This window comes from Balaenoptera physalus (assembly GCF_965194825.1).
Source record: "Balaenoptera physalus genome assembly, chromosome: 20".
NCBI lineage: Eukaryota > Metazoa > Chordata > Mammalia > Artiodactyla > Balaenopteridae > Balaenoptera > Balaenoptera physalus.
In genome coordinates, this window is record NC_138901.1 from 35,954,412 (window position 1) to 35,969,805 (window position 15,394).

The following is a 15,394-nucleotide window of genomic DNA, read 5'->3' on the forward strand; positions in this document are numbered from 1 at the left end:
ATTTTTGAGGACCAACTATATGTCAGTCATTTTGCTACATTAATAGTAGATAGGAATGAATGAAACAATATGATCCCTGCCCTCATAGAGGAAATTTGGAAGAGGACAAGAATGGTCTGTGGTAAGACTTAAGTTGAGACTTGAAAAATGGCTAGGAGCCAACTATCTAACAAGCTAAGAAGAGAGCATTCTCTCCTAAGTAGGGAAGAGAAGGGGATGCAAGACTCAACCCTAGGAACATTTAGAGGTCTGTAGAGAAAGAAGAAACTGGACAAAAAAGGAGTGATCTTTTAAAAATTTAGATGGCTTTTTTCATTTTCTAAATTTAGGTGGAAAATTAGGTGTGTGTGGTATTGTGGAAACCAAGAAAAACTGAATGCTTTTAAATAATTGTCCTGGTAGATAAATTTTAAAAAATTATTCTCAGCAAATTATAAAAGACTCCATAGTCACTAATATATATAATATATTTTTATATTATATAAATATTTATATATTTTAATAAAAATTTTTATATAAAATTTATATAATTTTTTATATTATATGAATATTTAAATATTTTTTAAAATAGTTATATATTTATTTTATATTACATAGTACCTGATATATAATATATTCTATATTTCTTTTATATATATTTTAGAACCACTTTATAGAACTATAATATAGTTCTAAATATAGAACCAATATATATTTTTATATATTATATATTATATTTATATTCATTTTATATTATATATATGTGTATATATATATTTCAGAACTGCTTTCTCCAATGTAGAAACTATCTTAACCAATCTTAATAGGCCCTTCTCTAGTACTACCATGAACTTAAACTGCTGCCAGTTAAAATGTATTTCAGAGTTGGTTGTGTTTGTTTCCAAAACGATTAATGCTAGTTGTACTTGCCACTGTAAATTAACTGTAATTTTTGTAATTTGATGAAATGTGAAAGTGGAAAGAAAAAGTTGATTTTACAAAAACTAAGTTGAATACTTTAGAGAGATTTAATAAAGGTGAGTTAATAATGCTATTGATTAGATGTAAAAGAGTCACCTGTAAAAGATTGGAGGGAAATTATAAAAGTCTAGAAGGATTCTTCTGCTCTTGGGTTGTTTCATAACTGTTGTTAACTCTCAATCCACTTTGAAGAACCTGAAACTGGAAATGATAGCTGTTGCATTTTGGGTGTGGTTTCTGCAAGAAAAACAACACAGAACCCTAATCAGAGGACTGATCAACAAAGAAAAGACTCTAGCCTAATAAAGATTGGCAGATGAATATATATTTATATGTTTTGATTTAAAATAAAATATATAAGTATAAAATAAAAATATATCCATATATATATGATACCTTAACTGATGGTTAGTCTTCTTCTGTAACCAATACAAAGATAAACTTTAACTCAGCCTATGTCCATTAACAAAATGCATTAACAAACTATCATTGAATAAATGGAATCTTACAATAAAAGTTTATTCCTTTTCTTTCATGGTTTCGATATTTAAATACCTCAAACAAGGAAAATGAGCCTTTGAGTGTTTTGAATTTTCTAAGCATATGTATATTGCACCTAGTCTTTGTTTCTGCACCTGGCCTTTATTTCTTTGCCTTAATCATACTGATAACTTTTAAGAATGTAATTGATTACCTATTAATTTCAACCAACATTATAGTCTCACTTTTATTCTTAAACATAACCACAGTTAAGGTTACTGAAGTATACTTCTCAAGTAGAGAATATTATAAATTGAAAGGATTTAACCCTTATTTTCTGAAATTCTCTTTACAATCAACTTCAGAACTTACCAAAGATACTTAGAAGACATGAGAAATAATAATATTTAGTATTGCTACATGTTCAATATCAGTTCTTTCTGCTCTATAAATTTAGCTGCAAGTATTTAATTATCAATAATAATATTTTTAAATTAAAATTCCATACTTAATAGTCAAATTTTCAGTGAACAATGTGGACAGCAAGTGATTAAAGTGAGTAAGTAATAAAATAAAGTATAATAGAAGACAGTGATCCAATGGGGGAAAAATAGAAATGAAGTTTAAGATTCCCAGAATTTATAAATTAGATTCTTAAAGTAGATTTGATTTGTTGGATTTTAAATACCAGGTTTTGTACACATGCACAAATGTCTAATAACCAAATACAATGTCCGTGGTCCCTACCTATAAATAGCTACACACCATTCTGTTACTTTTGTGTTGCCGAGGAGGTAGCTTCCTGCCAGAGACATGTATAGTGCTTTGGGACATGGTTATTTTATACAGCATCAGAAGTTAAGTCTTTGGGCCATCAGATAGGAGCAACAGGAAGACAAATTTTGGCTCAATTATGAGAAGGAACCTTGGACAATTAGACCTATCCAAAAATGTGAAGTCCTATGTTTCCCATCACTACAGAGCCTGAAGAAATCATGAAAGACTTGTAGATATATTGTATGAAAATGGAACTTCTTAAATTCCTCTGTATGGCTGCCACAGAGCATTGAGTATTTCGTGCAAGTCAAGGGAGTACGTCGGGGCTGAAATACCATCCTTGCTGTGTTCGCCCACGTGGATGCTGTGGTACAACACCACATCTCCTAGAGGAAGGACTGTTATTTTATAATCTTCACAGGACCACCAGCCTTCCAAGCTCCATACCTGAGTTGCATCAGCTCAGAGGAGGTTCTATTTTCTAGCACTTGCACATTTTCCACCCAGAATGAAACCTTTTTTTCTCTAGTTTTTAATGTCACCATTAAAAGAACAAGCAGTGGCCTTGTTCTTATACATGTTAGTCTTGCCTTCCATTTCCTTCCCTCCAACACTAAGAGTCTGACTAAGCAGATGAAAGGAAATGAATTAAATATTCAACTCAGAAAATAAATTTTTTGGAACCAAGTATGTCTGAGTAAGACTCAGTACCCTCAAGGAGCTAGCAGTCTATGAAAGGAGGGAAATAAAATAACTGTGCAAATTATCATAATGCTAAATTGAAGATATGAAGTATTTTATGAATGGTAAAAAAGTGCTAATAGCTCAAAAGAACAATGAGGGAAATTGTTTTAAAATCAGGAAAGCATTTATAGAGAATGAAGGATTTAAGATTTGGCTCTGAGAAATTTTGAATGGCAGTGATGGAATCAAAAGGAAACTGGAGCAAATGGAAGATAAAGAAGAACTGTCATAATTTAAAAGCACTGGAAGAATTACGAGATACAAGACTGAAACAGCTATCTCATTATTTATGCCATTATAAGCAACACAGTCTTGAGAAAATATCGCAACATGAATTATTAACTGTATGCACATTTGCAGTGATACTCTAGGGTCCCCAATTTCTCAGGCACACTCATTCTGACAAACCAGGTACCTTAATATCTTAACTAACCTTCATCCACTCTCCTGTTGTCTTTTTATTTTTGTTTTTGTCATCTATGGCAGACTTAATGTTTGCCCTACCAAGTCTGTCACAGTAGAAACTGTAAAGCCAGACACTTGCTTTCTCAGCCTCCTGAATCTGGAAGTAGCCACACAACCCATTCCTGGCCAATGAGATATGAAGGAAAATCTGCTTAGGAACTTCTGTAAAACTTTTAATTAATAGATAAGGACAGATGGAACTGGGACTACCTCCTTTTCCTTTCTTCCTGCCTTCAATATAGATATGACGTCTGTAGCTTTGGAGGCCTTCTTGCAACTACAAGGTTGCACAAAGGATGCTGGAGTAGAAAGATAGAAAAAACCTGAGAACTTGATATTATTGTTGGGTAAGCTCCAGGCTCCTTAAAAATAAACTCCTGTTTGTTTGCGCCTGTAATTGGGTAGTCAGTCACTTTAATCTGAAAACATTCGTAACTAATATGCAACACTTTTCCTAAATCTCTCCAGGCAATCTTACTTTTAAATATCTGAAGATAAGTCTTACTTCTTGGGATGTGAATACTCAACAAACCATTGTTGAACATTTACTGTGCACCGAAGACTGTACTGTGTACCAGAAAGTGGTACAAAGGTGAAACATGGCCAATGCCCTCAAGGAACTCATGTTTAACATGAAAAAGTGATAAGTGCTGTGATAGAGACTGGTACAAACCACAGAAGTACCATAGAGGAGGGGAAGATGAACTCTGCCAAGGAAATTAGGGGAGGATGCACAGAGGAAATACAATTTAAGCTGGTTCCAGATTGGTGAGCAGAAGTTTACAAGGCAGAGAAGAAAGGAAAGTGTTAGTAACTTTAGGCAGAGTTAATAGCCTGTGCAAATGCAGTGATGAGTTGAAGCAGCGTGGCCTGTATTGGGGAAAAGCAAAAAGTTGCGAGTGGTTGGCATGTTTTAAGTTTGCTTTGTTTCAGGAATGACTCTATTTAAAAATAAGATAGGGCTTCCCTGGGGGTGCAGTGGTTGAGAGTCTGCCTGCCAATGCAGGGTACACGGGTTCGAGCCCTGGTCTGGGAGGATCCCACATGCCGCGGAGCGACTGGGCCTGTGAGCCACAATTACTGAGCCTGCGCGTCTGGAGCCTGTGCTCCGCAACAAGAGAGGCCGCGATAGTGAGAGGCCCGCGCACCGCGATGAGGAGTGGCCCCCACTTGCCGCAACTAGAGAAAGCCCTCGCACAGAAACGAAGACTCAACACAGTCATAAATAAATAAATAAATAAATAAATAAATAAATAAATAAATAAATAAATAAATAAAAAATAAGATAGATTTTACCCCATGAAGCTACTTGTCTAATTAATAGAAGGTAGTTAATTTAAATTTTATCTCATTTGAATTTATGAAAATGTTAACATGAGCTAATCAGTAGTTTCTCCTTAGATTGTAAACTCACATGATTAGATGTATGTGTTGATGTATGACTTTCTAAGCAAATTAAACCATTAAAATTAGAAGGAGATTGCCAAAAGTAAAAGAAACGTTTAAGCACTTTGAAGCACTTATTTAGCTATAAATACTTAGCATTTTTAGTTAAAAGTATTTTATACAATCATTAAAATATATCATTAAAGATCATCTCAAATCAAAGTGTACTTGAAAGTAGGAAACTAAATTTTCTTAATTAGAAAATCTCTTTCAGAGATTTCAGTGATTCCTCCTTTTTTAATTCAAATTTGAGTTTATATTCCTTGTGTTTATTTATTATCCCTCTTCTTTTCTATTATTAATTAAAGCAGACATACAATTTTAGAGAGGTTTGCTCAAACTCCAGTCCTAAAACTTGCAATGTCCAGAGGACCCCAAATTCCAACATAGTAGTTGGATTATCTCCTACCTAAGTACTTTTGTTATCAGGATCCCCAAATATGGCACCTTTTCTTTTTGTTCAGTAACTTAAGATAATTAAATGAAGGAGAAAGAAATACTTGGGGGCCTTACTAAAGCTGGATATGACGGTATAAAGTTAAGGGGAGAGTTGGCAGAATTGACATCTGATTTACTTGGAATCATTGTCTACATCAGTCAAACCAAATCAATATATAGAAATAAAAATTGTTTATAATTGCATGTAAGTGTTTGTATTCTGAATTATCAGAAATTATCATCATCACTGGTCAAATGAGAGATAACTCTCCTAGTTCTTAACTTCTTATGGTACCGATGATCTTTACTAAGTGCTGCTAGATGGAAAGATGCAAATAAGGGGTATGTGTTTGGGCCTTACTTGTACACGGTGCCTGTTTACATGCTGTTTTGGAAGGTATGAGTCTATAAGGCATTTGCAGAATAGACTCTGATATATATTAATAGCCATATATATATATTTTTTAAATGTATGCATTTAAAAATAAGATAGGAAAAACAATAGGGTAAATCGTTTTAGAAACACTTTTTTGCCCTCCCACCTCAAAGCAGATTTACCTAAAGTGATGGGTTTAGCACTCAAAAGAAATTTATTTTTATTGTACTGATTGGCAGATTTTACTCTTAAATGAGTTCAAGCTCTTTTAAAGTAGGGTATGAACTTACCTCTGTGTGGTCAATCTAAAGTAATTCTGTCAAGTAAGTTGATTTACCAGTGTGCAAATTTGGATCCATTTATGTAGCCGTATTAGCCAGCTTGGGCTGCCATGACAAAATACCACAGACTGAGTGACTTAAATAACAGAAACTTATTTCTCACAGTTCTGGAGGCCGGAAAGTCCAATATCAAGGTACCAGCCAGGTAAGTTTTATTCTGAGGCCTCTTCTTTTGGCTTGTAGGCCGCCACCGTCTCTCTGTTAGCTCACATGATCTCCTCTTTGTGCACACACGACGATGGAGAGAGGGGTCAGAATCTCTTCTTCTAAGACAGTAATTCTATCAGATCAAACTACAGCCACACTGAGGGTTCAGGTTTCAGCATATGAATTTTGTGGGAACACAAACATTCAGTCCATAACAATAGCAAACTGTTAAGTAGGCAGTAATTAATATTTGAGAATTAATACACTATTTACATTTGAAAGAGGTCTGAGTGCAACAGTTTACGCTCTGCGCAGAAGTTGCTCTTTCAGCATTATTACAGAGTGGCATAGAGGATGATCACTAGATTAGAAGTTACATTACTTTCCTTCCCTATAATTGACTCTATAACAAAGGTTTTTAACCTTTTTTGGTGTCAGTCTCCAATTTCTAACGTAAGACAATCCAACAGAGAGTTTCTAAGATCTCTTTCCACTCAAAAATTCTTTGATTCTGGGAGTTCCACTTCCAGTATGACTGAATAATCTCCTGACAGACTAACCATCCCTCAGAACTCAATTATATACTGGCTGCCATATCAGTAAACAAAGGATGTCACAGTCATCAGAGATTGCAGCCACAGCCTATGGTGAGCTGGTGAGCCCTGAGGGAACTCAGGAAGGAAGAGAATACCTGCCATCTAGCAGCCATCAGACTGCAGCCACTCCCCATGGTGAGCCCTGAGGAAACTCAGGATGTGAAAACACAGGATACTGGCCCCAGATAGCTGAGGTGCATATCAAAGGAATGATTCCAGTGAGCCCAGACTCTTGCATCTCCCTATACACAGAAAAGTGCTAAATTCCTTAACTTGGGATATCTGGTTTTCTTTAATTAACAATAATCTTTTGATGTTCCTGACCTCCTGCTCTTTGTTGCAAAACTTCTGTATAGTTTTCCCCCATTGCCTCTCAGAGCAGTTCCCTCAGGGTTACTTGAGATACTGCTTGAAGCATCCTAAAAGTTCCCACCAAATAAAACAACTCTCAAAAAAAAGAAGAACTCAATTATAAACCCTGGGCAAAATAGAAAAACAACCACCTGAAGGCTCTGGAGAGTAAATAAAATCAGGCATGTTCTGTACAATAGTCAAAACTTGGAAGAAGGAATAAACATGGGATAAGTTTCTTGTTTGTTCCACTTTCACATTGAGGGCAGCACCCAGGGTTGGGACTAGCGTGAGGCAAGCAAGGCCCTCTTAAGGAGGCACTGACTCTTGGGTGCTGACTCTGCACTTGCATGAGCCTGAGGATGAGTGCCTTCATAAATTTTGCACCATGGACACCTTGCTTGCCTCACCCTACTCCAAGACCTAACAGGACCCATGGGACAGTAAAACTCTGATAACCTGAAATCTCTATGACGTGTAGAACTAGAAGATGAAGTTTGAGGCAACCATTACTGCCGGAAAGTGAGGGAGGAAAGCCTAGAGAGCAGACAGCCAGATACAGGGCCCCCAAATTCTGTATATAAACTCCACCCAACTCTCTGCCTGACCCCAAGCTCAGGGAAGATTGTAACAGCCCAGCCAAGGGGGTAAAAAAAAACTGAACTGAGATTTGAGCCTGTGCCCAAGAGATAGATATATCCTATAGCTTGAGTCTGACCAAGTAAACTTCCTGCAAAATCAAAAATATCAACACTCCTCAGAGTAATAACAGAATTCAGTTTCTGCAGTGTAACATTCATAATTTCCAGAATATAAAACAATATTACCAGTGTAAAAAGAAACAGGAAAATGTAACCATTCTTAAGTGAAAAGACAATGAGCTGAGACTAACTCCCCAAAGATCCAGATGTTGGAACAAGGGCTTGAAAGTACTTATTATAACTATGTGCAATGAAGTAGAGGAAAATATAGTCACAATGAATGCAAACATAGGATATCTAAGCAGAGAAACAGAAATCCTTTTTTAAACTAAATGGAATTTCTAAAAGTAAAAAACATAATATTTTTTAAAATTAGAACAATGGTAGCCTGGGGAATGGTGGTAGGAATCAACTGGAAAGGTATCTTTCTGGGGTGATGGCAATGTCCTATATCTTGATGGAGTTTTGGATTATACATTTTTCAAAATTCAGTGAATGTACACTTAAGATTTGTGCATTTTATTGTACGTAAATTGTACATCAAAGAAAAAAATTCTAGATAGTTGGAAACAACTGAAGAAGTCCCTAAATTAAAGAACTGCCTATAGCCTGACAAAGAGACTGTGGTACATGACTATTGTCTTTGAAGTTCATTCAAAAGTGGTTATTGAGTGAATATATTCCACAGTGATGAGCATTCCAGGTAGAAAAAACAGTATCTAAAAAACCACAGAAGGAAAGAAGTCAATAATTCTAGGAGGCTAGACACTAGGTGGGATTAATAGGACATGAAAATGAAAAAAATGATTGAAGCTGTATTTTAAAGTCTTTTTTTTAATGAGGTTTTTTATACTGCTGCCTAGAGAGATTTCCCTCTGCTTTTTAAATTTTTAAATTAAAAGGAATAATTTACATATAATAAAATGTAAGTGTACAATTCACTGAGTTTTGCCAGATATATACAGTTGTGTAATACCACCATAATTGTATTATAGAACATTTCCATTACTCCAAAACTTTCTCATGTGCCCCTGTGTAATCAGTCCCCTCTATCACCCCTGCTCCCAGGCAGCCACTGATCTGCTTTCTGTCACTATAGTTTTGCCTTTTCTAAAATTTCATATGAATAGACTCTAAGTATGTAACACCTTACACTTAGTATACTGCTTCTGAGATTCATCCATGGCGTTGTGTGCATCAATTATATCAATGTTCAGCAGTATTTCATTGATTGATATTCCACAATTTATTTATCCAGTCACCAACTGATGGGCATATGAATTGCTTTCAGCTGGGGCTGTTATGAATAAAGCTTCTGTGCACATTCCAGTACGTGTCTTTCTGTAAGAAATGTGTTTTGAAAGGACTTTAAATGCCACACTATGAATTTTTGATTTTTTTAAGTGGTAATCAACTCTTCTGTGAGCACTAATATTCTTTGAAGAGGAAAAAAAGCAAAGTTCTTTTATCTTTTATTAGAGTTTATAACTCTTTAATCAGTATTGAGTTTATCTGACTGCATGAAGGCTGTTGTTTCAAAATTTTACTCGCTCTACTAATGTGTTTTTATTGCTTTTCTTTGCATATTTTTAAAAATACATTTAATAAAAATTTAAACAAATCTTTTTAAAGGCAAATATCCAAAAGAGTTCTTGTTTTTATGATTTTTTTCAAATTTTATCTGAAAGTAATGTGAGATCCTTAATAGATTTTCAGATAATCACATTTTTTTAACATTTAAAGACAAGGATGTTAACAGCAAAATGCTATATGACTAGGGACTAGTGATGCTTAGAGTTGCATTATTTGTCCTTAGGGTGGGAACATAAATGATCTTGACCTAATTTCATCTGCTCTGTGATAGTGTTTCTAAAATTGCATGTCTGTTGGTCCTCCACTATCCTGTTGTCAAAATCCACAAGTAACAGTTGTGCAAATATTTGTAAGAAAGTTCCCCTGGTGAGTACAAAGACCTTATAACAACAGTAAAATTTCAAATATGCGCAGGATTCACTGAACCATCGGCCTTCATGGAAGGCAGATTTCTTCAGTGGGTCAACAAATATTTCTTGGGTGCCCAGGATGTATGTGTGAGGCACTGTTCTGAATCTGGTCACCACTCTACCGGGCCTCGAATAGTAGTCACTCAACAAATGTGAGGAGAAAAAGTGTCGAGTAAAGTTTCTGACAGATCCAGAGCCTAGCTAGGTATAAGGAACCAGAAACACTGCTGAGAATGTTCAAGAGGTTACCATGCTGGACAAGCATGCGGGAGATTTTGACCAGCTGGACCAGGGATAGCTTGGATGAGATTCCAAATCAGATTGAGAGATGGGATCTAGAGATTTGAGTCCACCATCTCCAAGCTCACTTTTTCTGCCCAAGTTTACTGTGCCTAAATTTAAGCTGCCATAATCCCTTTTATGTATCCTCTCTCTCTCCCTTCTTCTGTTCCTATTTTCCTAATTCAAGTCTGTCTTACCTATAACTCTCAGGCAACTGTTAGTTGCAGGCAAATAGTAGTATCCATTTTGGACTACCCAACACATTGCTGGTACTCTTAACCAGAGGAAATGAAGCTTGCTTGACAGCAACTTTGCCACTTCTAATTACTAAAATCAGTCTTGCTGAGTGGAGAAGAAAGAAGATGCAGTTCATTTTTTTCCCTTCTAATACATGGATTAATTCATGTTCAGCAGCCACTGACCTCTTAATATCTTTATTATTGTAACAATAGCGGTTCTTTAAAGAAATCCTGTTTATCTTTGTACACTAAAGGGAATTAGGAACACACACACACACACACACACACACACACACGTCACCTCTTCAGGCTGATTATGCAGAGGGATATCTCATACTCTAGTGAAGAAAGCTTCAGCAGGTTTTATGCTGTTTTATTAGTGCACAGAATGAAGTTTGTTGTATGTTATTGATTTTAAGCCAAACAAACCTAACCAGATCATTCCCCCAGCATCGTCTGAATGCCCAGAGACAACACCCAGTGAAATTTTGCATTCTCACCTTCAGTCTGGGTCACGGGATGAAAGCTAGCCACCTAAGGAACATTTCAGCTAGCTTCTCGAATGTCTGCATATCAGAGTTCAAGGAAATCACCCCATGATTTTAACTGTAAAATACTGTAAAATTTCAACTGTAAAAATACTGACTTTTGCATCTGTTGGGAAAAGAAATGTAGAAAATGAATGTTAGCTTTTTCCCTCCTCCTAAGTGGGTATTAGTGTAGTATTTGCCCAAAAAGAGTGACAAGATAAAGAGGACTATGAACCACCAAATAACCTCTAGGGATATTTTTACCATGTTGTTCTTTAATATATTACAGCTTTTAACCTGCTCAGTGAATGACCTCTAATTAGAAAGAACTTATATCTAATTATGTTAACATTTGAACTCCTAAATTTGAGACATACTAATATAAAAACATAAAATCTTCCTACATTATATAGTCATTTGCTTTTTTGTTTGTTTGTTCAAATGATGATGTATGTAACCATGTGTAAAAAATCAGGTCACAGATCCTAAATTGTCTGTTAATATAGAGTTTATGCAAGTCTAATTTTAAGGAATGTTTAAAGCACAATTCACAAAATATATATAGTTTTTTAATAAATTATGTCCTTAGAACGTTTTTATACTTAAAATACTGCATTATTTGGTTATTTACAGGTTACAACCATCTCTCAGTATAATAGGTTCATTTTTCATAGGAAAATTAGCTAGTAGTTCTTTTTAAAATTGGCACTGCAGTTCATACCTACAAATTAACTTGTACAATCGTAACTCTAACATTAAAATGTCTCTAAAATAGACTGCTTTGTGTTCAAGCGTAAAAATTATTTCAGTTTCTTTCAAAAGAGCATTTCTCTAGGTAATAATGCAGACAGAATCTGAGATGTTGAGAGTATTTTCTTTTTTTTTTTTGTTCTTCAGAAAGTTAAGCAAAATATTTTTGGACCATTTAAAAATATTGATTGTTGGCAATGCTAACAGGAGTTAGGGAAATGGAAGCAGTATGACAATAGTTAAAAGCATAGGCTGTAGCACCAGGTTGCTTGGGTTCAAATTGTGACTGCACCATTTTTTAGTGTGACAATGGGCAAGTTACTTAAACCTCTTTATCCCTCAGTTTCTTCTCTGTAAGATGAGGTTAATAATAACACCTATCTCAAATGATTGTTAGGATAAAATGAGTTAATATTTTTTAAATACCTAGAAAAATGCCAGGCATATAGAAAGCTCTATGTAAACATTTGTTAGACACATAGTTTACTGTTAGGACAGTGATTCTCACATCATTTTAGACTGATATCGGTTTCATGTAATCATGTTTTGGATAAAACGATATTTCTATCCTTTGATTTTTGAACTTTCTATTAGGACCAGGGAGGTAAGAGATAGGTTCCATGGTGGTTATACTGGACCTGGCTAGTACCGGCTTACAAGAATTCTGTGAGCTAATTGTGAAACATAGTCATTATTAAAAATTAAAAATTATATTAAATTTTCAGTTTAAACATTTAAAAGAGGAATAAATACTCAAAACTTACCACTTCCTAATTATTTTCCTTATCTTTGTCATTGAGATTATTTATGTCTCATGTCTGGGAATACTATATCATGGCTTACTACTGCACATTTCTTCCCAACTCTGTAGTCATTGACATCACATAAGTAGCTTGAAATCAATTATGGTAGGAGTATTTACACCACGGAAATCAGCAAATGCTACAAATTAGGGCTCCTCCTACCCCCAAGAGCTGGTTGTTACACATTTATCATCACACTGCTCATTGAGGGTCAGAGTGTCCCACTGGTTTCTGTTATTCTTTTATTGGGTGTTATCATGAGTGAAATAGAGACTATATAATTTCCTGTACTGGGAGAGGATTCTAAAAAATATCACAGTATATTAATGGAGATTTCCCCTGTAGATAATTTTTTAAACACCTTTCCTATATTAAGCATCCAAATTTCTCTATATCTCTAGAACCATAAATGATGGAGAAGGAAGGAGCTGTTATTTTCCTTACTCTGAATGATAATTGTCTCCTTTTGTATATATATCATATAGTTATATATTCTCTAATAAGATTCTCACGATAACCCTGTAAGCTAGGCAAGCGGACTGCTATTATCACTATCATATAGACTCCACAAGATTATTACTTTCCCATAGTTTTTCAATTATAATTGAGGAACATTACATATACATTCAGATTTTGTGACTGCAAAAAATTTCACTGTGATATATATCATACTCTTTAGTGAAGCTTTATTAATTGTGAGTTAGAGATTCTTTCTTTCTTTCTCATAGCCACCCTTCCCCCCAAGCTCTTTCCCTCTCTTTTCTCTTTTTCTCAAGATATCAGATGCTAAAAGTTAAATGTGTTTGAGTTTTCATAACATCTACACTAGAAAATGTTTTTCAGATGAATTTGGTTATCTGAGCCCTCTGAGACTGATGGTGTTGTCTTTCTCTATTGTATTCTTGGAATTCTCATTCTCCATTGTTTCTCCCCATCCCAGCTCCTGCCATCATCCATGTGAGTCCGCAGCCTTTACTGTTCAGTTCTTTTTGTCCAATGCCCATTTTTTCCCACTTTACCATGGTCTTCTACTTCCACCACAGACCTTGGCACCACAGACAGTGGTTCAGACTCCTGACTCTCCCTCTCAAACCTCCCAGCTTTCCAGCTCACTACATGGTTTATTGTCCTCAATAAGATCTTCTATTTTCTCTATCCTTCAGCCCCCACTGTTATTTTTACTTGTCTTCTTATTCAGCTTAAAGTCTGGGGTCCATTATTCCAATCACTCTTACACATTCCCTCAGCTCACTTGGCACTCTCTCCTTCCATCCCGCAGTTCAACAAGACTCTGGGCCTCAACAAGCTCAGTCATTACCTTCTGCGTAATATACCCAAGTGACGAGCATCACTGCAGTCACACAACCATAATTCACTAGATTCCACTAGATCTCTTAATGTGTAATTATAATTATTTTAAAGCTCAATATTTTCTCTGGATCTGGTTCTGTTGGTGATTTTATCTTTTGGAGATGGGTCTTTTTCCTCTTGCTTTTCTGTGTCTCATAATTGTGATTGTCAGTCTTTGGAGGTACAAAACTATAGAGACTGGGGTAAATGTTATTTAAACCCAGAAATGGGTCTGTCTCTTCTCTGTCAGGCCTTTAGTGTGTGTTTGGGGGGTGGGGGGGGTGGTTATTCACTCTCATTTGTAGGCAAGCTGGATTTGCATTTTGTTTCTAGGGTTATATTGAGTTTACCACAGACTTCAAATTCCTCCAGTGCTTGTCTGCTGTTCTCTTGTGCTCATGTGAGGTCTGGGGTGCTGGGGGTAGGGGTTCTCAGTATGCCTGCCCCATCCTCAGCAGGCAGCAGGCTCCACACACCTGCATCACAGTGGACATTTACTGTCTGCTCTCTTGCCCTCTCCCAGAGTAGGCAGGTGAGTGGTGCATGTGGGGAGTGAGGGTGAGTGGTGCATGTGGGGAGTGGGGGTGGTGTGGAGAGGCTCTCGGCTTTCCTACTCTGGTCTCTGGGTTTCAGGCAGGCCCCATGCCCAAGTCTCAGGGGTAGGACTTTGCCAGCCTTCCTGTCCCTCCTTAGTGGCAAATAACCCTACCTCCTACTAAGTGCTCAAGTGGGTTTCCTGCCCTGCTCCTTGTGGAAGTCAGACTCTGCGTCGCATCAGTGCAGGATTCTGGATTTGAAAGGTTTCCTGCCCTCACCCCTCCATGACTCAGTGTCAGTGCAGGGTGAAGGCATCAGGTTTTCTACCCACCTCACCCCACCAGGACAAATGAGGTTTTCGTGGAGTCTGGGAGGGACTGGGGGTGTGACAGTTTCTTGCCCCTCCCCTAGGAACAGATGACTTGCCTTCTGTCACTCAGATTCCTGCCCACATGTGGGAGTGTCCCTCGTTCCTCCCCCAGCTGCAACCGGCTATTACTTCATATCAGAGGAGGGTCCAGGTCACGGGTGACACTTCTGCTCCGCCCTAGAACCTTTGCAGGTCCTGCATGTGCCCACACCATCCAGGGGCTCTCTCAGGTCTCCTGCCTACCCCTGGTCTTTCTCATGAGCAAAGAGCTGTTCAGGGAGAGCAGGCTCTCCCTGTGTCTAGGGCTCCCGGGGACACCAAACTATCATGCTAGCCCGTAATCAGGCTTTACAAATTTATTACAGTTTTAGATATTTTCTTCTTACCCACTTTTATGGCAAGACTTCTTCCTGTGCTCTGCCAAGAGAGAAAGAGTTCACGTGCCCCATCTTCCCTCAGAGGGGCTTGTCACCCTTTGGAATTCAGTTCACCTGAGGGTCAGCTGAGGTGAGGAACTCAGTCTCTGAGGAACTAAACAAAATTTTTCTAATTTTTTTTATGTTGTGCAGCTTTCCGCACATATGGTGGGAGCAACATTCTCTTGCAGCTTTCTTCATCTTAAACAGTAGCATATCTCCGGCTTTCCTGTTAAGAAACTTTCAAACAATTTTAACATGGCCTGCAAAACCCTGCATAGTCATATGTGCC

General features: G+C 36.8%; 1 protein-coding gene across 5 annotated transcripts in view; it reads left to right on the forward strand.

Moving 5' to 3' along the window:
• STXBP4 (syntaxin binding protein 4) overlaps window positions 1-15,394 on the forward strand; it is a 208,306-nt gene that overhangs the window by 155,860 nt on the left and 37,052 nt on the right. Inside the window, exon 17 of one of the 5 annotated variants that reach the window (XM_082442224.1) lies at window positions 1,153-4,716. The exons of the other annotated variants lie outside the window; for them this stretch is intronic. Coding sequence (XP_082298350.1) covers window positions 1,153-1,154 — 2 coding nt within the window. The 3' untranslated portion in view covers window positions 1,155-4,716. Of the gene's footprint in view, window positions 1-1,152; window positions 4,717-15,394 lie in introns of those variants that run through there. 5 annotated transcript variants of the gene reach the window in all.